This window comes from Pezoporus wallicus, unplaced genomic scaffold, assembly GCF_028554395.1.
Source record: "Pezoporus wallicus isolate ANWC-B61680 ecotype Strahan unplaced genomic scaffold, APGP_CSIRO_Pwel_v1 contig_8721, whole genome shotgun sequence".
Classification (NCBI taxonomy): Eukaryota; Metazoa; Chordata; class Aves; order Psittaciformes; family Psittacidae; genus Pezoporus; species Pezoporus wallicus.
In genome coordinates, this window is record NW_026635692.1 from 1,591,229 (window position 1) to 1,612,226 (window position 20,998).

Genomic DNA, 20,998 nt, shown 5'->3' on the forward strand with positions numbered 1-20,998 from the left:
ATGCCATACCAGGGAAGGCTGCGATAGCTGGTTGTGTTCTGGCTGAGAAGGCTCAGCGAGGAGTCCAATTGATGCCAACTGTCTGTAGGACAGCTATGAAGAAGGTGGAGCTGGACTGTGTTTAAAGGTGCACAGCAGAAGGACAGGCAGGAGGCAGTAGTCCCAAGTTGCAGCAGGGGAAATGCTGGTTCAGCAAAAGGAAGAGTACCTGCCACTGTGAGGATGCTGGAGCAGGTACTAAAAGTGGTGGTGGCTTCCAGCTTTGAAGCCAGGCCTGCCTTGAGCAGGACTAGAAACCTCCAGGTGCTATGTCTTAAATGTTGGGTTTTTCTTGAAGTAGTGTTTGTTAGGGCATGGAAATTAATAATGATATTGTCTAGTTTTTAAGGGGACAGTGTGCAAGTATTTGCCCTAAAGCCTTCGAATTCATGGCTTTAGGTCTTCGGAAGTGGACATTAATGAACCATGTGATTGTCTTGCCATGGATTCAAAATAAGCCATCTTTTTCTCCTTAAAAGAGACTGTTAGGTGCAGCAGAACTCGAGGTGGTGATGCATCTTTGCGACATTAGCGAGCATGCATGTGGCTTCAGAATGGGAGCATTGTCTGCAGCCCTGCTTACTTCTGCTGGAAGCTTATGTGAGAGCAAGATGTTTTAGGGGAAAACTCTGAAAGCGATGTCTTATGGCATAAAGCTATCTCCCTGGCAAAGAACAGATTTTCTTGGTAGCTTGCTGTCTTCCAGGAGCTTGAAATCATTCATGCCCGATATCCATTGAGCTCCAGCAGAATGTGGCTGTAACACTACAGTGAAATGGGAGCTATTAAATATGGGATCATTTGACATATGACACCTTCCACTAGACCAGGTTGCTCAAAGCACCATCCAGCCTGGCCTTGAGCACTGCCAGGGATGGGGCAACCACAGCTTCTCTGGTCAACCTGTTCCAGTGCCTCACCACCTATGCCTCTCAAATTAAATGTACCTTTCAATTTAATGGGTTAATTGAATAGCGAAGTGCAACAGTTTATGCAATGAGATATGGAACTATGGGGCTTAAATTATTTTGATTACTTTGATAGATGTTAAAGGGGAAGTTTAATGTGCTGAGTAGCTGAGCCTGCCTTGGTGAGGCTAGATATGAAATAATGGTCTTCCTTCTGAGGGTCTTTTAAGTAACATTGTTTATTCCCTTTTTTTAATCTCTGTGTTATGAAATATGACCACTCTTTCTGGCATTGTATGTGCCCTGTTGTTGTATTCAGGGCCAGCTCTGTGATTCCCTGCATCTCCAAATATTTGCATTGCTTTTTATGTAATTGCCCAGAGGTACTTGCGTTATACTGTAAACTTTCCAGGACCTGTACGTGGATTATTAAGCTGAGAATGTTGGATAAGCCCCAAATCAGATAGACACATTCCATAGTGTGTTTAAGGGCTTGTATGCATTACGAATGGGAGACAGTGCTCAGGTGAAAAGTGAGATGCTTACAAGTTTGTCCATGTAGTGATTTATCAGCACGAGCAACTCAGGTTGTCCAGGGAACCCCTCAGTCATAGAACCATGCAATCAAATAGGTTGGAAAAGCCCTTTAAGATCATCAAGCCCAACCTTTACCCCAGGACTGCCAAATCCACGACTAAACCCTGTCCCTAAGGGGCTCATCTATACACGTTTTGAATGCTTCCAGGGGCAGTGATTCCACCAGTTCCCTGGGAAGCCTGTTTCAATGCTTGACCACCCTTTCGAGGGTCCCAGTATGATGTTGGGGTGATGCCCCTTGCTTGCTGAGGCTCTGATGCCCGTGAACAGCAGCAATCAGCTGCACGGGGGGTGGGTTAGCACAGGGCATGCCGTGCACGGGCAGCAGCGTGTGCCTGCAAAGTGGTACGTGCATATGTGCTTCATTGGCTGAATTCTGCAGCTCCAAAGAGGCCTGCATGGAGCTGAGGTGCATCTAAAGCATGCCTTGCTGAGGACTGTTCCGTGTCTCTGTACTTATCTACCTAACAAGCACGGAAAAAAGATGGCTGAATGTGGAAATGTTCAGTTCCTTCATCTTCTGTCTGCTGGAAGGAGAATGGAACAGGGGCTGGGATCAGAGATACAGGCTCTCCTTCCCACTTTGACCATGGATTTGTTTCTGACCCCCTTTTTTTAAGGTATTTCACGTCTCTCAGACTCTTTCCTAACTGGAAAAATGAGGAAGATATCAATGTTCCCACCTTTTATTAAAGTGCTTTGAAATCCGCGTTCACGACAGGATGAATAAGAGCTAATAAGCGTCTATTTGATAGTTTTTTCCACAGTAAATTTGATTCTGCCACAGCAAGGTAGCTAACAGGTCTTTAAGTAAAGAAATAGTACATGATGATGTTTGGTAAGGGTATGGTTTTGACTTTGGCTCTATCTCAGATTCTGTGTTTGAATACTTTCTCTATAGAGATAGACACAAAATTATATGTATATTGTCGTAGCTCTATTAAAGTATGTTACACAAGTAGCACATGTTCCTTTTAGGCTCTCAGAACTCCATTACAAAGGAGCCCAGATGTTGGTTCATTGCCTGACAAAGACTTCTGTATTTGTGTCTGGAGATATCCAAATGGAGATACGAGCACATACGTGTCTTTTCATACACGCTGAATCCAGGATTTGATGTGCTCTGCACGTTTCACACAGCTTGTCTGGATGGCATGCACCACAGGTTTGATGCCTCCTTGGGCACAAAGGTTTGGCCATTTTTCAGGGTACAAAGTCAGCCCAGTTCCTTGTACTTGGACAATAAGAGGATATTTGAGGTAGGAGACAGAAGACCTGAAGTAGTTGTTCCCATTATGAAATGAATATGTTAAGTCACCAAACTTAGGTCTGAACATCAAAGCTTGGGTGGAGTGTAAACCAGAAACCTCTTGACATGGCGTGGTGGATTTTTGGCTTTATCTGCTGTGAGGAATGCTCAGAACATGCTTTATTCTCCAGGATTTTCTCATACATTCAGTTAAGGCCCTAATTACTTATGGACTTTAATAGAACAGAATTTTCTCATGATAAGTCATTAAATTGTGCTGAAAAAGCTCTAAATAATGAACTGGCATTTGTTTCTATGGCTAAGATATTTTTTCCCCCTTCTGTTTTAATTCCTTAGTCCTGAAATCCACCTGTCTTTTGGCCTAAATTCAGTCCATCAGAATGCTTAAACTTAGGCTTCATTTAAGTATGTACTTACCACTGTAGGACCAAGAGTTGCATAAGGGAACAGCAGTATGGGATAGTAAAACCAAACTTTTTTCTTCTTTTTAATTTAAAAATCAGGGGAAGTTATTTTTAAACACCCAAATGAAATACAAATGAAGACAACCACTAGATGGCACTTGAAAATTGTGTATTGAGATCGTACATCTGCTGTCAAAATAATGACAAATTTGGCTAGACCCTAAAGGGTTTTATGTGGATCTGAATAGTTCGGGGAGGTGGTGGTGTTCCCATAACCAAAGTTCCTTTAGCTGTATGTTCTTCTTCCGTGATCAGATTAAACCACTGGGCTCAGGAATGCAGTCTGCAGTAAAAGCTCATTCCTGATACTTCAAATGTTGCCTTCAGTAAGAAGAGCAATACACGTAATGCACAACTTGAGGTCATTTCTTCTCATCCTATCACTTGGTACCTGGGAGAGGAGAGTCATATCCAGCACTGTGCTCTGCCTCGGCATTCCTTTGACCTTCTTGGCCTCTGCCTAGTTTGAGGTACAATGTATTTTGCCAAAGTGTTGCTGCTTTAATATTTCTTTTAATCCTATTTTAGGTCAGTAGTTTGGAAAACAACCCAGAATCTTGTAGGGGAGGGTTCAGGCAGGGAACAGCCTCCAAGGGTTCCTTTTTCTCTCATTTTTTGCCTTACCCACTTTATTTCTTGCTGGGTAGAGAAGGTGGAAGGCAATAGTAACAGTTTGATTCTGCAGAAAATAGATAGCAGCTAGAAATTCATCATCAAGTCAATACGTGGTATTTCTGTCAGTGATCATTGCACAAGCCTCTTTTAGGTGAAATTTTCATGTGGCCTCTTTATTGTTTTATCTGAGATGCGCGAGAGTTACATTACCGTGATTTATGAGCTAGTAATATTGAAGATGAATAAACCTGAGTAAACGCTGTCTGTAGCCATTAACTTGATTCTGGTTCTGTAGCAGCAGTGGGTAGTAGCTGTTTCGAGGGGCTGTCTGGAGAACTGTCTTAGCCTATTGTACTTGAGTTGAAGAGAGTGAAAGTAGACAAACTCTAATACCGGGTTGTGCGAGGCTATTTTACAGCCTATTAAATACGTATTAAGGGACTAATTCTTTCATTTGCTTATACAGCTGTATATGGTTCCCCTGACACTGGTAGTAATTATGACTGAATTTTATTATGAAGGCCTCGTTACACACATGGTAAACCTTAGAATGGATTACAGTAGCGATGGACACAGCTGCATTGTCCCGGTTTTGCAGAAGATGCTCGGGCACAATCAACAAGAGGTGAAAAGGAGAGTCGAACAATCTTCCCATTCATCTGTGCTCACCCTGCGATGGATGCTGCAGGGACGTCTCCTCCTTTGTGCCGCTCTGTGCTGCGCAAGAGCGCTTGGCTGTGTTTCTGCCCTGCCTGGACCCTACGGCAATTGGTACGCTTGCTAATCAGAGATTAAAATGAAGCTTTGGGAGGGGCAAGCCAAAACCACCCCCCCATTCAGAGGGTCTCCTCCTCTGCAGGCTGTGAGCACAACTCCAGGCCACCCCTCTTGTTCACATACAATTTCGGTCTGACTTTGGGTTCATACCAGTAGCCCTTCAGTGAGGAAGTTGTTGCTGAACTGCAGATGCCCTCGTGGGAATGAGCTGATGGAGTAACCCTGCTGAGAAATTCATTAGGTATTTCCTGTGGCCATCTTACCTGTCATCTCACTGGCTCCAAAGCCATCTGTGCTGAGATTAACCATTGAGTGCCTTGCAAAAGCTAGCGGGAACCCCTGCTTAACAAATCACAAAGGTTTTCGTTTTAGGATGGTGTTAAAATATCAGTAAATCACAGGAATGACAGCGCTCTGTCTACAAAAGCTGCTCTTCAGGCAGGCACAGGTAGGCCTGCTCACACAGGGGCACAAAGTGAATTTTGGGGGGTACGTATGTGAATGCTCTCTCAGCTCTGGACCCTTGTTTTCATTGCTGTCAGCCAACCAGTCTGTCAGAACACCTCCCCTGCTTTAACTCTAAAAGTCAGTGTTTTTCGGCTTGCGCTGTTGCTATGGGCTGTGATGCTCTGCAGACAAGCACTCGAGAGGTGGTTGCATTTCACAGTCTGCTCCGTGTTCCTGGAGGAAAAGTGCGCTAGTGATAAATTGCTCTGGCGTCAGCAGAGGGATTTCGAGGTGCGTGTTGTTGTTATCCCCTTCTCCGTGGGAGGAGGAAGCATTCCGAAGCAGGCTGGGCTCTGTATCCTCTGTGCTTTGAATGTACGGTGTTTATTCTGCTCACCTTCCTGGGTTCGTTGTTGCTCTCTCCTGTTGTGGCTGCAGATGCAGCAGCAAAAATGAATGCTGGTTTGCAGCAAAAGGATGCCAGAGCTTTCTGGCTGGGTGGGCCAGATCTAGCAGCACAGGGGTCCCAGTGTATCCATCCCCTGGGTGACTGATATCACCTATGTATGCAGGAGGCCTGCTGCTGCTCCCCAGTGCCTGGCTCCTTCGCATTTATATTGCACAGAGCATGCAGTGAGAGAAACCCGAGAAACCCGTGCCTGCTCTCCAGGAGCTGCCCGCAGTGGATGCCACTAGGCTAATCTGTGCGGATTTTCCCAAGGGATGCACATGGCCATGGGAAGACCTGCTGTGGCGGTCTGTTGGCACACGGGGTAGTTAGTGCTTGATGCCCCAAAGGTGGCTCTCACCCTAATGCCTGTCTTCTGCACTTTATGACCCCGAAATCCTGGCCAGCCCAGTGTGTTGCTGGAGTCTTGCTAATGTTCTGGTGAAGTGTGTGTAGCAGTGCCCTGTGAGTCACTGGGGTTCTGGTTGCTTCTGCCTCTGCCGCTGCTGAAGACTGAAATCAATCCTGCAATAGCAAATGTCCTACTGTAACTTAAATTCAAGGCAAGAAAAGGCCTGTTTCGGTTAAGGCCTGAGCCTTGAGACAACTGCAGATGGCTTGGGTGGGTTGGCTGGATGATGATTTATTCCTATGGTGTGTGCTTCTTATTGCTGGGTTAGAGGGTTTTACTTAAAGCAGCGAGCTTTGAGTGCAGGCTTCACTTCTCCTCCCCACCCGCTGCCCGTTTGGAACCCCTGGGGCCGGTTTGGAACCCTGGGGATGGTTTGGAACCGCAGTGTCCCGGTCTGTTTCGGACCCGAGGTAAACGCCTCCAACGCCCTCACCGAGCCCAGGCTCAGCTGCTGCTCCGCATCCTCCCATTCCCCCAGCACGGAGGAAGCCCCGGGTACCTCCCTGGCTTCCTCGCCTCCTCGGCTAAGGTCTCCTTGGGTGGCACCGCGCAGCAGAGCTGCCAAATGCCGCCGTGGCCTCTCCTCTTCCCCACAGCAGGCACTTACAGCCGAGCCCCGCTAACCGGAGCACCGGCTGCCGCTCGGTGTGACTGCAGAGCCGGCCGGTGCGTGCCGGAGCCCGGAAGGAGCCGGCGCATCCAAGCCCCACGGCGGAGGGAGCGGTGCCTGCGGGCCGCTGGGACCTGCCTTGCCCCCCGTAACCTCCTCCAGCCGCCCCGCGCCCCAGCAGGGGCCCCATCCGCCGGTACGGCACCGCGCACCTCCCTGCCTGCCCCCGGCATGCTCCTCTTCAGCCCCGCGGGTACCACCGGTGCCGTCAGTTACCGGCCGTTCCGGCGAGCCCCGCCGCAGTCACCGCTGGGTTGCAGCAGCGTTTCTGCTGCCTCCTTGTTCTCCCTGACCCGTCCTCCCCAGCGTGCTGATCCCGCCTGCTCCCGAATCGCGTGTCTCCCGCACCCCCTCCTTCTGGATTGAGCGCGCCCGGGCTGAGCAGGGTTTGTGGATGCGCTTTGGCTTTGTGCGGCAGCGGGGTTTTGTTTTGAAGTGGAAGCGCTGTGTTTCCTGCCGAACGGGAGCTGCATTGCCCAAACAGCGAAGGTTTCCGGCGGGGTCGGCGGCTTGCCGCTTCATCCATGAGTTGCGTTAAAAGCCTGCTCTGAGATAGAGCTGAACCTGTTGTGCCGGGCCTCAGCGGGTCCCTTTGGGAAGCATTGGCCACTTTTCGTTAGTGTTTTAAGTTAGTGATTAGTGTTTGAAGTCTTGACTTTTCTCAGATTGGATTTATTTGGGGTAAGGCATAGCAGAAAATAAAAGCTTGACCATTTCCTAAACCATTTCCCACTTTTATAAATTATAGAGGTTATTACCCTTTATTATTTATACATACCCTATATTATTTTTATTATACGTTTATTATTTCTATATAACCCATATTATTGTTTATCGTTTATTAATTTAATTATATATACCCTTTATTATTGATACAAACCCTATATTATTATAGTTTAAAGTGAAATAATAAAGGTTATTTTTGTAGGTCCAGGAGGAGATTCCCGCAAGCCTGGTGCCTTCCAGCACTGATAAGTTTAAGTTAAACATACTGATTTTGTTTTGCCTAGTTAAGTGGTTGTTACCTGGTGTTCAGTCTGGTGAATGAGCATCCAAATGGGGGGGACCCCAAAAGCAAAGGGTGACATAAAGACCAGAGAACTGAGGGGTGGTTGTTTTTATAAAGATGGTCCAAACTCGTACCTTTTGAGCACTTTTTTAGTTGCATATTTGAAATATGATGCTCCACTTAGTTTTCATGATTAGGTTTTCTTATGTTTAGGGTGTGAGGCACAACGCCACATGATGACTTGGGAGTTTTGTTCCTCAGTGTCATTGCCCTGCACACCACAGCCCTGCAGGTGCTGGGGTGCTGGGTGACATCCCAGGGAAGACCCTTCCCTTCTGCTGCTTGCCAGGGCTTGGCCTCTGTTTTCCTTCCTGTCAGCAGAGGCCACCCTCTTGTGCTCTGCATGATGGATGTGGAACACGGATTATTTGCTCATGTCTTTTATGTATTTAAAACCTGTTATTTTGTCTTTCTCAAGCTAAATGATGCTAGTTTTCACTGAGGTTTTCCTTTAGTTTTTCTTTGCCTGTTTTCTTCATTCTTCTTTTATTTCCTTGCCTTTTTTCCATTCTTTTTTTCACTTTTTTTTTTTTTTTTACTTTCCCCCCTCTATCCTCCTTGCTCTCTTTTCCTCCTTTTTTTTTCTTTTCTTTTTTCTTAGTGCATTTTCTAGACTACAGTTACTAAATTGTACTGTACCAAGTAGTTTACCCTACTGACAACAAGCACTTGCTGGTAGCCTAACCATGATACGCTCTTAACTTGGTTTTTCAGTACCATAACTAACGTAGCACTCCCAGGTTTGGGTTACGCACTGAATTTCAGGCTGAGTGTTGGTTGAAGTACTTGGCTGGGTAAGGTCCAGTCAGCTGTGTCTGCTTGGGTGTAAGGAAAATGCAGTCGTTGGGATCTATGCAAAGTTGTCTTTTTAATTTCCTAATTAGATTACTCACGCACTGTAATGTCAGTATCCAGTTCCTCAGTGTGCCTTTTGAGGGCAGTTTTGTAGCAGGCAGGGTTTGCCCGTCTTTCACTTCTTTTAATGAGGGCATTCTTAAAGGCTGAAGAACTCTCTACAAAGTAAAATAGGATTTTATGATATTTCTCCATGTTTTCTAGAAATGAAGAGAAAAAAAGAGATCATTATTCAAAATCAAACTTCAGGAAGCAACTTTGCAGCGGTTTATGTGCCTCCTCGTGACTTTTCAAGCTTTGTTTCTTATGCTTGAGTGTCATGGAAAGGTTCGTGTTCATTTAGTATCTTTTAAAACCCAGTTGCCTGAAGTGGTGGCACAAGCACATCTGAGTAGAGTACTCCTTGGAGAGAATAGGTGGGTTTTTATTATGTATTGAAGGCCTGAGATTTCTTTGTTCAGTAAGAGGTGGTCCTGTGCTATCCTGTGCACATGCTCTCTGCGTGGTTTCCATTCTGAAAGCGGATTTAGAGGGAGCTAGTACTTGAAATGCCCTTAAAGACATTCTTACTGATAGCTCTGAAGGATTAACTATGACAGTATTAACCAAAAGCAAAACTAAAGGATGCACACATGAAAAAGGCAAGTGATCACTAGTAACAATTTATCCCCCCCCTTTCTTCTTTAAAAAACTTGAAGCATCCTGGTACCATGCTAATGGTGAGTACAGTTGTTCAACATAAAGTGCTTTTCGTACTAGAGAAAACCTGATTGGTTTCTTGGCATTAAAACCCCCCAAAGAACATCTTATTTCTTGTGCATGTGAGTGAGCAGAGAAGGAGTAGAGCTGAAGGTTAGAATTGATTGACTTATTACATGTTGCTTTTATTCCTCTCTGGTAAGCTTGAAAAATTCACTTAAAAGAGTGCTGTTGACATTTTTCTGATGATCTTAGGGTTTAATTTTAGGTATTAGAGAACAAAACCATCAAGCAACTGGGATCTGAGTTTAAGAGAATTACGAGTAGTTTAAAATCACTTTACGAAGATGGAAGAGGATGTCATTAACGAATAAGTAAGACTTGTTGCAGTGTTGCTAAGTGCTTCATGTGGTGACAGTCTATCCCAAACCTCTGCTAGCAAACAGGACTCTGTGGAGTCTCAGCATGTCCCCCATTAAGCCATTGCATCTCTGAAAATTAGAAAGCTCATTAATGGCTTTCCGCTGTGAAACAATAAAGACTATATTCCCTGACTGGTCAGTAATTAGTGCCAGCTAGTGTTTGTCCTTCATTATAGGAATATTCTGCTTCAGTTAGTCCAGAGCTAAAAGGAAATTCGTGGTTTAAAAAGCTTTCTGTATTCATGTAGTGTATTTTACTGACAGACTTGTGAGAAGATGAACTTATTTCCCAGTCTCCTGCTGCTTTGTTGTCAGCTCAGGTCGCTGACTTGGTAGCCCCTGAAACACCAAGCATTAGTGTCATAGGTGGATCCTCTTTTCTCTCTTTGGTATTTGTTTTTGTAAAGTAATAGAGAATTTAGGTAGCGTAAAACAGAGCAGAAAGTGTGGAAAATCCACTTGAAACTTTCCCTTTGCTCCTTTGTACCTGTAATTGTCATGGACTCAGCTGAGGGCCCAGCTGGATTCCAGGAAATGTGACTTTAAGGTAACAGGAAAACAGAAATCATTTCCACTGTCCTCATGGAAATGGGTGTTGCTGACACTGAGATTCTTCCATAGAGAACCTTCCAACACGGAGCACACCGCAGTCACAGTTCACATCTCTGGGCTTTGGCTTTTGCAGCTCTGGCATTTCCCCAGTCTTTATTAGAACATGTGCCTGGGTTACTTCTGAAGACCTTTACAAGGATTTGGGTGGTTGTCGATGTAGTTTGGGGCATGCCTGGTGACTGCTGCTTGTTCAGCACAAGCACTAGCAGCATCATCAGCGACAGATCAAGCGTAGGGTGAGATAGACCCAGAATTAGGACTGTGGAAGTTGGTCAGCTGTCTGTATCGGGTAATAACACTTGTTGTTAACGAACACTTGCATACAGTTGTGGGATTGAAATAGGAACGTATGCAGTAAAAACCTAACCATTCCTTCTTCTCCCCTGCTCCCCCACTGCCATCCATCTCTTAGGCAATCTTACTTCTCTCTGAAACCCTATTAGGTATATATATTTATAAGACAGCCCAGAAGACTGTGATACTTTGACTAATGTTTCCAGCACCAGAAAGGAAATAATACAGCCAGCACACCAAAAAGGGAAAAAAAGTTACTTTTTTTTTTTTCCTGGTGTAGTATCTGTATCATTTGATCTGTATCTGCACTAAAAGGAGGTGTAGAACATCACCCTGAAGGTATCTCTTGCTATCAGTAGAACATGAACGTCAGCCTTGACAGGTATCCTCTGGTGATGTTATAAAGCATGTGTAGCTTATTTTAAGCGAAGCTGTCCATGCTTTTGTCTTGTCTTGTTGGAATATTCCTGCTTTCTCCCTAGTGTCTGTCACTTTTTTGTCATCCTTAAGCTGAGAAATACCTTATAAAATCTTGTTAGCTGCCTTCTAGTTTCTTTTTTTCCTCTTGCTAACTTCTAAAAGCCATTACATTACAAAAGACACCTGACATTTTTACTGATACTGTAGGGAAAAAGTACATACTTTGTAATATGGTTCATAAACTCCATTTGTTGCAAACTTTGCACTTCAGGTGCTCTGTATCTACCATGCTTTTAAGCCCCAAATCCTGCGAAACCTCCAGGATTTGTTCTGTGACTTTCTATAGAACTATTTAATTGCCAAGCTTAAATACACGCTTCAGTTCTTGTAGGGTCCAGGTCCAAGTCGCTATTCAAAAGCTTGCTGGTGGGATGCTTGCCAGCACCCAGGGATCCCTGACAGAGACAGAGAAGGAGCTGGTGTTTTCGCTTGCTTCTGCCTGCCAGCGTCCGGTCTCCCATACAAAACAAGCAACTAACATGCTGTTGATGATGTGTTGAGGGCGAAAAGAATCAGAGAAATAAATAGAACCTCAAGAGTCCACTGAATGGATTCCATTGATGTTTTGCCATTCAACAAGGGAATAATGCCAGTAAAACCTGTGCTGTCATTTAATCATACGTGCGTTCGCTTGCCCATGCAGTGTGTTGGCTAAGTAGTTATGTTATGGCTTGCCAAAATCTTCCAGACAGAAAAAAGAAACAGAAAATAGAATGAAAGTGCCCATTTTAGCTGTGGTTTGGATTTGGCTGGATTTGGTCTGGTTTTTTTTTATCTCCCCTCATAATTAATTGTATGATTGTATATAAAAATACCAACAATTCTAACAGAAACACCCCTGAAGAGTGAGGGCAGTGATAACGGAAGATGAAGCAATGCAAAGGAAAACAAGTTCATCGCACTGTGTCAGCGTGTATTTTTCTAAGAGGAAAAGTCCCATGAAATGCAATAAAGAAATAGACTATTCTTCATTGGCAATCCTGTATTTGGCTGAGAGAGGCATCAGCAAAAGAGAAAACACCAAAGGAAGTCTCTGGAATAAGTAAAAATGGGAGGAAAGGGTTTGGAAGCACAGAAATACTACAGAATAGGGGCTGTTCATGTTATGAATGACTTCTGTTTTATAGGAAAGAGAGGGTGTAGAGGATGGAGTACATAGCTTGGCATACCTAAGGGGTGGAGGGCTTCCAGACCCTGCTGTAAAAGGGAATGTCCTGGTTTGAGCTTGGATAGAGCGGTACTTAGCTGCCAGCTGGGGTTAAACCATGTCAGTGAAGTTTGAAGTCAGTCTGTGGCCTCAGTCCTTCCGTCAGTGGGGTTGAATTGTGAGGACTTTTGTTGTTGACCATTACAAAGATTCGCTCTGAAGTGGAAGCAAAGAGCAACTGTGCCTTTCTCTAGTAAATGGTGCCTGTATAACAGCCAGGATCTGGCTTACTCTGTGTCTTGGATCTCCTAAATGCTTGTTCAGCTGATAGGGTAGTGACCTATCCTGTTAAAAGCCTCTCTATAGTCAAACTGTTGCTTCAGGGTGACGACTAAGCTAAAATGGTTCACAATTCAACAAAACAACCTAATGAGCATCACCTGAATTCCTGAAGCTGAGCCCGCCTTTCTGTTTCAGCATTAATGTGCAGTAAGCTTTGGTTAATTTAGTTCTAATGTATTTGAAGGGTAACTGGGTGCCTTATGCATGGGAAACAAAATCTGTTTGTCAGCTGTGTCATAGTGAAGTGACATAATGTGCTGAGAGCCCCTTTGGGGTTTGAAAGGTGACTGGTGCTTGGGGTCTCTGCTGCCTTGCCAAGCTCAGTGTAGAGCATAGGCAGGGCCTCAGGAGTGATGGAGGACATGTAGAATACACCATGGGACCACTTAAGTCCTGTGAAGGTTTTCTTGCTCATCTTTCAAAGGGCAGCAGGCAGAGAGGTGCCAGCTAAAGGCAGTGCTGTTGTTGAAATAGCACTGAGACTTCAGCTGTGCTTTGCAAAGGAGGATCATGGAGCGCTCTGCAAACATTAGTTGCACAATAACAAGATAGAAGGCTACCAGTAATACTCATCTTGCTTGAGTCTGACTGTAGGCAGAAACCATATGCTTAGCTTGCCTAGGTAACTCACTGCTAACGCCTGGAGTAGCTGTGTCCCTGTTGTGCATTTATCCTGCTCAGGAATAGGCCACAATACTTTATTGACAATGGTGATGTGACAAAGCTATGAGACTTAACAAATCTCTGCTACTCACAGGAGCTAAGTTCCTACTCAAATAGTAACTCAGCTGCTTGTTGATTTGTGTCCACCAGTACCCCAAACAAAAGCAAATGATGGGTCAGCACTTTACAAAGAGAGACAGATGGGGAGCGCAGTGCAGTGTGGTACATGGCAGGGGTCACGGTGGGATAGAAACACTCAAACGTGCACTTTGCGGTACTGGGTTGCGGCTTGGTTTTCCACACTTTGATGTTCTTTTCAAGCCAAAGGGTTTTGTGTATTTGGATCCGTTTTTGGCAATCACAGATAAAGATTTAGGTGGATCGGTGCTGTATAATATTCAGTGAAAAGATAGGAGTTGGTTGCAGAAAACGAGCAGAAGAGCAGGTGCCATGAAATGTTTAAATGCTTCCAGGTAGAAGTGGTGGGATGGGGACAGCAAGGTGTGGAGCTTAATGGGGAGAAGCTACAAAGTTATAGGGTAACCTTAACTGATGGGAGCCAGGTACTGCTGATGAGTGGGAACTAACAAAATCCAGTACACATTGAGGAAATGGCTGGGTTTATATATAGGCTAGAATTTGTGAACCTGCTTTTTCCCAGGTTAAGTTGTTCCCTCCAGCAAGCAATGTCTGAGGGTCCTTCAGCTTTCTGTGCTGTTGGGGTCTGCAGGGGAAGAGGCTGCTTACCCCCATTTCTGCTGCAAACAGGGGCATGTTGTCAGGATGCCAGTGGGTGAACCAACAAGAAACACACGTGGAAGAGATCAGGATTAGTGATCACTGAAATGGGGGGGATACAGAGGAGCATGGCCAGGGCTGTAGCTGCTGTTTGAGGGTGGCTCTGGGGAGGCATTCATCCTGGCTGTGGCACCAGGACTCAGGCAACTGGTGTCAGTGCAGGTGTCACAGCTTTCCCTTCTGCTGCTGTAGGCTGAAACATCGGTGCTCTAGCAGGCATCTTCCAGACAGCAGCATCCCGAAATGCAGCGCTTGCTTGCTGTGGGTTTCAGTACTCAGATGAGATGTACTGCTTTTATTTACTTACTAATTTGTTTGCCCCTTACTTAGGTAGCAGGTCTCTTAAGCCATCCCTTAAACCGGTGGTTAATGTGTGTTGAGCATGTATTTTTACTGAGAGGTAATGGTGACATACTTCTTTAGGTAAGGACACACACAAAGTTAGGTGCATAAGCAGATACAGTTTACCTTCTGATGCACTTGATTCAGTGGATGCTTTTGTTTCCTGTGCAAGGGCTCTTGTCGATGAGGACTTCGGGAGTGTCAGGGTGACTACTTCTGGTTGGTTGCTCCAAATTCATGTGTTAAAGCTTCAGTTCTCTCAGGCAGGGGGTCAGATGTCCCTACTGCGCCTTTTAATGGCACTTGGGAAACCCTAGCTCATAGCGTCATGGGGTTCTACATTGACATTGCTATATATAAGTGAGTGTTTACCAGATGAGTGGCTGGCAATATGTTCTGCTGCTAAAAAAGAGAGATATCCTGGTGTTTTCAGTTGCAAAACATGAAAACCTACAGTGGACACAGGCACGGAAGAGCTGTGGAGTTTCTCACTCAGTTGACTAGTGAAGCAGAGGGCTTTTCTCCTATCCTTTAGACAGGAGCCCCTTTGTGAGCTGGAATGGACAGTGTCTTTGCTTCATGCTCTTTAATTGTATGCTGCTAGTTAATTGCGGCACTAGGTGGAAATGGTAAGGCTGGAAAAGGTACATCCATGCTGTTGTTGATAATTGGAATAAATATCTGCTCTCTCATCTGAGAGTCTTACAGTAATGCCTCATGTACTTGTCACTGGTTCGTTTAAGTGTCCATATGGTGGTATTTTTTGCCTGAGCATTTTTTTGTGACCTTATGACTGTTTTTGCACGACAGGTCACAGTAATGAAAGGCAGTAGTAGGAGTAAGGATCATTCGACAGAAGGGGAAGGAACTGGGAAGCGACCAAAAAGAAAGTGTCTTCAGTGGCATCCCCTGCTTGCCAAAAAACTCCTTGACTTCTCTGAAGAGGAGGAAGAAGAGGAAGAGGACGAAGATATTGATAAGGTAGACTTCCTTGGATGCTTTGTCCATGAAGGGTTAATGGTGGGTCAGATTGTCCCTGGCTGTGCTTTCATTTTGTTTGCTTCTTGCTGTTCTTTTTTATGAATAAGAATCGCAAATAGAAAGAGGTGAGGCTGTGCTCATGAGGCTGTAAAGGCAAGTAGTAAATAACACAAAAGTGTGAATTCAGAATCTTGCACAAGACTTTAGATACAGACAGTGGAGTTCTAACTGGGTATCTTGATCTAGCTCAAGGTGGAGGTTTGATACATGTTTTTGCAATGGTTCATTTTAGATGTGAAGCTACCCTGTTCTTGATAACCTGCTTGCAGTGGCTCTGGGGACCAAGCTATAGTTACCTTTGTTTGGGTTGGTTTTTTTTTTAATATTGAAAAAAGACAAAAATTAAAAGGGAAAAAGAAGGAAAAGGCCATCAACAACTTTTACTGGCTTTCCGTGTGAAATTCAACTTACCCTCCAAAGTATTGAGAGCACAGGGGGAATAATCTGTCTCTGGTCTCACACTTGATATTTCGGTGCTGTTCAGTGATGCTGGCCTTACCCTTCTTCCGTAAGGATCCCACAGTGTGGCAGCTCACAGGTGCACAGTTAACTCATCCTCTATAACAAGAAGTCAAAATGGGTTGTGGAGACATCATGTTTGCATCATATGGGTAACGTCCATATCTGCATCTTGACCTTTTCCTAAGGCAGGAAGGGAGAGGTTAGTGCTGAGGTGACTGCCTTGAGCCGTATACCGATAAGGAAGGGTGACCTTGACAAGGATAAGGAGGAGCCTGATCCTCTGACAGTGCTTTCTGTTGATCTACAGGTCACTTTCACGATGTGGTATAAAATAGCAGTGTTGCACTTGGGTAGGGATGGTTTTTTGTTTCATACAGTAATTTGTTTCATTCAGTCAGAACTAGATGTCTGCAGTGCATCCCTTGTAGGAGTGATATGCTGCCCTATAAGTGGAGAGAATGTACTTAGCAGGGATACTCTGTTGAGAGATTTACCCTCTGACTGGGCAGCTGGGCAGTGTCTGCACTGCAGCATTGCTCACAGCCTGAGTTTTAAATGGCAGGAGGTGGGAAAAATCCTGTTACCTCTGTGTTTTCCTTCCTACGCGCTCTGTAGTCGCAAACACGACTGAGGTCCAAGGTAGCACTTCTCACCTCATCCCACTGAGATGATTTCTAGGTTGTAGGAAGGATCTCCTCCCTCCAGCCCTTTAGGGCTGTTAGTGGAGAATGGTCCTCAGCTTAGAAATCTGCTTCACTTGCAGGAGTTTAAATCTTGCAAAGAACATGAATAAACCTTGGGCTGTCAGGCGAGAAGATTTGATGTAGAACGCTGGGTCTTCTGGACACAATGGATGGCCTTTGGAGACAGGCGTGTGCCTCCGTGTGCATCTCCCTTGTCCACACGCGGACTCTGTCTCCATGAGACGCGTGGCTAGCTGGATTTACACCTGTCCTCTTTTGGCTCTGTTAGGTGCCGCTGCTTGGCGCTGACAGTTTAGAGCAGGATGCTGATGAAACCGAAGATGACGAGTCCTCGGAGCAGCGAGCTCGCCGACCAATGAATGCTTTTCTCTTGTTCTGCAAGCGCCATCGCTCCCTCGTGCGCAAGGAACACCCTCGCCTCGATAATCGTGGCGCAACCAAGATCTTGGCAGACTGGTGGGCTGTTCTAGATCCAAAAGAAAAGCAGAAATACACTGACATGGCCAAGGAGGTACGTTCCATGTGAATAGTGGGTGCAGCAGGAGTTCATCGCATATTTGTCTTCTGTTTCTGTAGGGATTAAATGTTTTCTGTGGAGTCTTGCCCTTCCCTGAGTTCCTCAGCTTCCCCAGTGGATATACGGTCCCCCGAGAAGCTGCTCTTCTTGCTTTGATTCACTTGGTCCTTTGGACCAGAATGAAAGGAAAAGGGGGTCTGTGTACACAAACTAACCTAGCTCTAGTAGTCGTCGGTACAAATAAGGTACAAATATTGGTATATATTCACTTTGTGGCAGCTGTCATCTGACAATCCCTGTGGTACAAGCATTAACACATGTATAGTGGCTGTTGAAAACAGTAACATACAGTTCAGCGTTAGCTGACTAGTAATACTTGGCTCAAGCTATACATATATAGCTTGATAATACAGGTTGCTGTTGTAATACAGGTGGACCAAATCAAAAGCGTAGTTAACAGATACTGACATTTGTACCTTTGATGCTAAAGAATTAAAACATGAGTAGTGTTTTACAAAGTTTCAGCAGTCTCTCCCTATGCACTGTTAACTGGTTTCTGATAAGGTTCTGATCAGGCAAAGTCCAATACCTGAATCAGAGAGCAGTACCTAACCAGGGTCCCTTAAGTGGGAGCAAGGAAAAGAGATTTTCCCCCAAATTTCATCAAGCATCTTTATGTCAGTTTGAAATTTAAATGAGGCTTCTTAAGAAATAGCTTGCTTGGCTAAGGTGACCCCAAGAAGGCTGCAGATATCATTAGCAGAGTGAGAGAGACACTTCGGTTGATAACAGGTTCTTAGGTTGATAACATCACCCCAAAACAGATCCCTGTAATTACCTGTGTGATGTAGATTGTGAGTAACCATCAGGCTCTGCATGGCAGGTTCGTTTTGAAGCAGGGTTTGTAATTCGCTGCCTGTGACACAGTGTCAAGACACTTGAGTCTCAGCTTTGTCCAGCTGTTCTTGATCTGTTCTGCATTCCCACTTATGGATTAGCAATGCTTCTTGAAATGCGTGGGAAAAGGGCAATGGGAGATGCAGTACAGATACAGAGGAAGGAAAGAGGAAAATGGAGAAGTGATTTTTGGAGGAAACAAAACTGATGGGACTGCTTTCCTTAACCTTTTGTCTTGCTGAGGGAAACTTATTAAGGAGAAAAATAATTGCAGAACTTCTGTGTGAAATGACAGATCTGAAACTATTAATCACATTGTTGTAGAAATCATAGTTCCTGTAGTGATTTATTTATTGCTCTTGGCATGAAGAACAAATTGCATATTCAGCGTCAAAGTGAAACAATAAATCTGAGTAGTTTACATCACTACAACTAGTTCCAAGAATGCATAGAAGAGAGCCTATCATTTTTATTCTTTGAACAGTTTTATGTTACAACAATAATTAGCAGCTATAATGTGCTATTGCATATAGTTGGGCTTTCTTTACTAACAAGCCTCTTCTGTGAGTGTGTATTGGTTGTTTTGTTTCAACACTCGCTTTTGTGGTTAGGCTTACTGCTGAGACTGTCAAAAAGATGTTAATGTCTGTGCTAGTGCAAACCATTTATTGGTATTTTTTCCTAAGGAGAGCTCATTTAAAAGTCAGGAAGGTGAATGCTTTTGGAAGGATATAAAATTCCCCCTGTACCAGTAATGTTCTGTTTGAGTACCTAGATGTATAACCTCACTGATGTTTAAAATACAGTGGATGAGCTTCTGTTGCTTACATGTAGCTGTTGAGTGCCCTTTGCCTTCCAGTTTTTCACTGCATAGCCTCTAGCCACTGCTCTGTCAGGGCACACAGCTCCCAAAAGGCCCTGTGTCATATCTGCTACCCGCACATGTACCTTGAGCATCTGAACTGCTCCTCAGAGATACAAATGGTCCTGACAGAAGTGGTCCCTACTACAGTGGCTACAGCGCCTGCTTGTTTTATACTCTCAAGAATCATAGAACAGTTAGGGTTGGAAAGGACCTTAAGATCATCTAGTTCCAATCCCCCTGCCATGGGCAGGGACACTTCACCTAAAACCATGTCCATCCTGGCCTTGAACACTGCCAGGGATGGAGCATTCACAGCTTCCCTGGGCAACCCATTCAAGGCCCTCACCTGGAATTTCTTCCTTATATCCAGTCTAAATTTGCCCTGTTTAAGTTTGAACCTGTTACCTCTTGTCCTGTCGTTACAATTCCTACTGAAGAGTCCCTCCCCAGCATCCCTATAGGCCCCCTTCAGGTACTTGAAGGCTGCTACTGAAAAATGCTTTTACTACTTGAAGCCACAGCTTACAAAACCCATTTAGATCATGCATCAAGCAAGAAGCTTTCAAGTTTCTCAACCTGCTTAGTACCAGCAGCGACTGTCTCAGCAGTGTGCAAACCAAGGCATTTGTGTATTTATTTACATATATCCAGCTGTATGCAAGTTCCAGGATTTTGGAAGATTGTGAGGCACCCAAACTTTTCCAAGTGGAATTATGAGAAGTTTCCTAGTGGTTTGGACATCTATGCCCCGATACCCATGGAGAGGGTAATCAGGTCTATAGTACCTATGCGTACCTTGGGGTGCTTTGATTACCTGAAAAACCTGGCCTCGTGCTCCTTCTGTTTTCAGTCTTGTGGCTTATGCTCTCTCATAGCAGCACTTGCCCTGGAGACCTGATGTTGCACCTCCGGAGCTCAGGGTCAGCTTCTGCTGGTGTTTGCTTTAGGAGCAGGCATTCTGTTTGTATCCTGCAGACTTCCTAGATCAACTTAACTTGGAAAGTTTCATTATCTAGGATATAAGCCCAGTAGCTGGTCAACACTCCAAGTGAAACCACAAGTATTCCTGCCATTTGTTAGCATTTCCCTTCACCGAGGGGAAAATGAATTCTGGCCACTTACTAATACACTCCAGCATTTTTAGTTGCTACAATAATAGGGGTAGTGTTGTTCTGTTAACTCCTACAGGGGTTACTGGGAACATACAGCTGCCTTGGAAAATATCCAGTGAGATTATTGTTGTTCAAGCCCTGTTTCCTTGCTAGAAAACACTTCATTTTAAAATATGGCTTTGCATCGCCCAGGCAGTCGGGATTGTTTCCTGTTGGGAGCAGCCTGATAAACCACGGATGCTGCTGTTCAGTGGCAGAGCTGAACACTTCTTCCCCACAGTGCTTGGCCAGTGGTGTCACAGGTACAGTCAGCAGGACTGGGAGCTTGGTATCCTTGCTTTGGCACCTACCTTAGGACAGATGTTCTGGCTTGTTGGTTGGAGTCTGGCGACTTCACTGGGTGATGTATGGACCACAACGTGTAATGCGAACCCTGAGTCCTTCAGGAGTGAGAAATTGGGATTAGTGAGAGTGTAGGATTTTCTGGGGAGTTCTTACTCTTTGTTAGATGTCTGGGATTCATGTGTAATAGCCAGTTGGTGGGATTTAAGCATACATTTGGAGTTAAGCAGGTGCTAACTGCTGCCATGAGGTATAGCTGCAATACACTTGTGAGCTCCTGCTCCCACCTCACTGGTGATGAGAGCAGCTCGGAGTTGCACTGAAGCACGGTGCCTTTTCAGACCTCAGCTTTGAACTGGTCCTGCTGCGTACCACATCTTTCCCTGGGCTTTCCCAAGCCAGAAATGATGCCTCAGACCGATCCTGCAAATATATCCTGTGCTTTTTTATCTTACCTGGAACTTCGGGACATGACCCTGCTGCTCTGCCCCTGCCAGTCGTGTGGGAACCAAGGTGGTGTCTTTGCATTGCAGGTTAAGGGCTTTATTTCCTTTAGTGACTTCAGGGATGCCCTTAGGCTGGCTGTGCTAAGTTGGTTCACCGCACAGTTGGTTGAATGGAGGAAAACAGTAAGCTTTGCTGTTGTCTTTGGCATTTTCTCGTTGCTGTGTAGCTCGTTTAAGTTACC

General features: G+C 44.9%; 1 protein-coding gene and 1 long non-coding RNA gene across 19 annotated transcripts in view; one reads left to right on the forward strand and one right to left on the reverse strand.

Annotated features, from left to right (window-relative positions):
- The window catches only part of BBX (BBX high mobility group box domain containing), a 135,153-nt gene that overhangs the window by 64,967 nt on the left and 49,188 nt on the right, over positions 1-20,998 (forward strand). For all 17 annotated transcript variants that reach the window (XM_057397315.1, XM_057397314.1, XM_057397319.1 and 14 more), the window contains 2 exons: positions 15,181-15,351; positions 16,846-17,088. In XM_057397315.1, the coding sequence (XP_057253298.1) occupies positions 15,190-15,351; positions 16,846-17,088 (405 nt within the window). In that variant the 5' untranslated portion in view covers positions 15,181-15,189. The remainder of the gene's footprint in view (positions 1-15,180; positions 15,352-16,845; positions 17,089-20,998) is intronic.
- LOC130592770 (uncharacterized) lies at positions 3,371-5,025 on the reverse strand. 2 transcript variants are annotated; one of them, XR_008970656.1, is made up of 3 exons: positions 4,934-5,025; positions 3,670-3,726; positions 3,371-3,599 (listed from the first exon to the last, which is right to left on the reverse strand). It is a non-coding gene; the product is annotated as an uncharacterized LOC130592770 (long non-coding RNA). The 2 variants fall into 2 exon arrangements; XR_008970655.1 differs by lacking the exon at positions 4,934-5,025 and adding an exon at positions 4,142-4,386.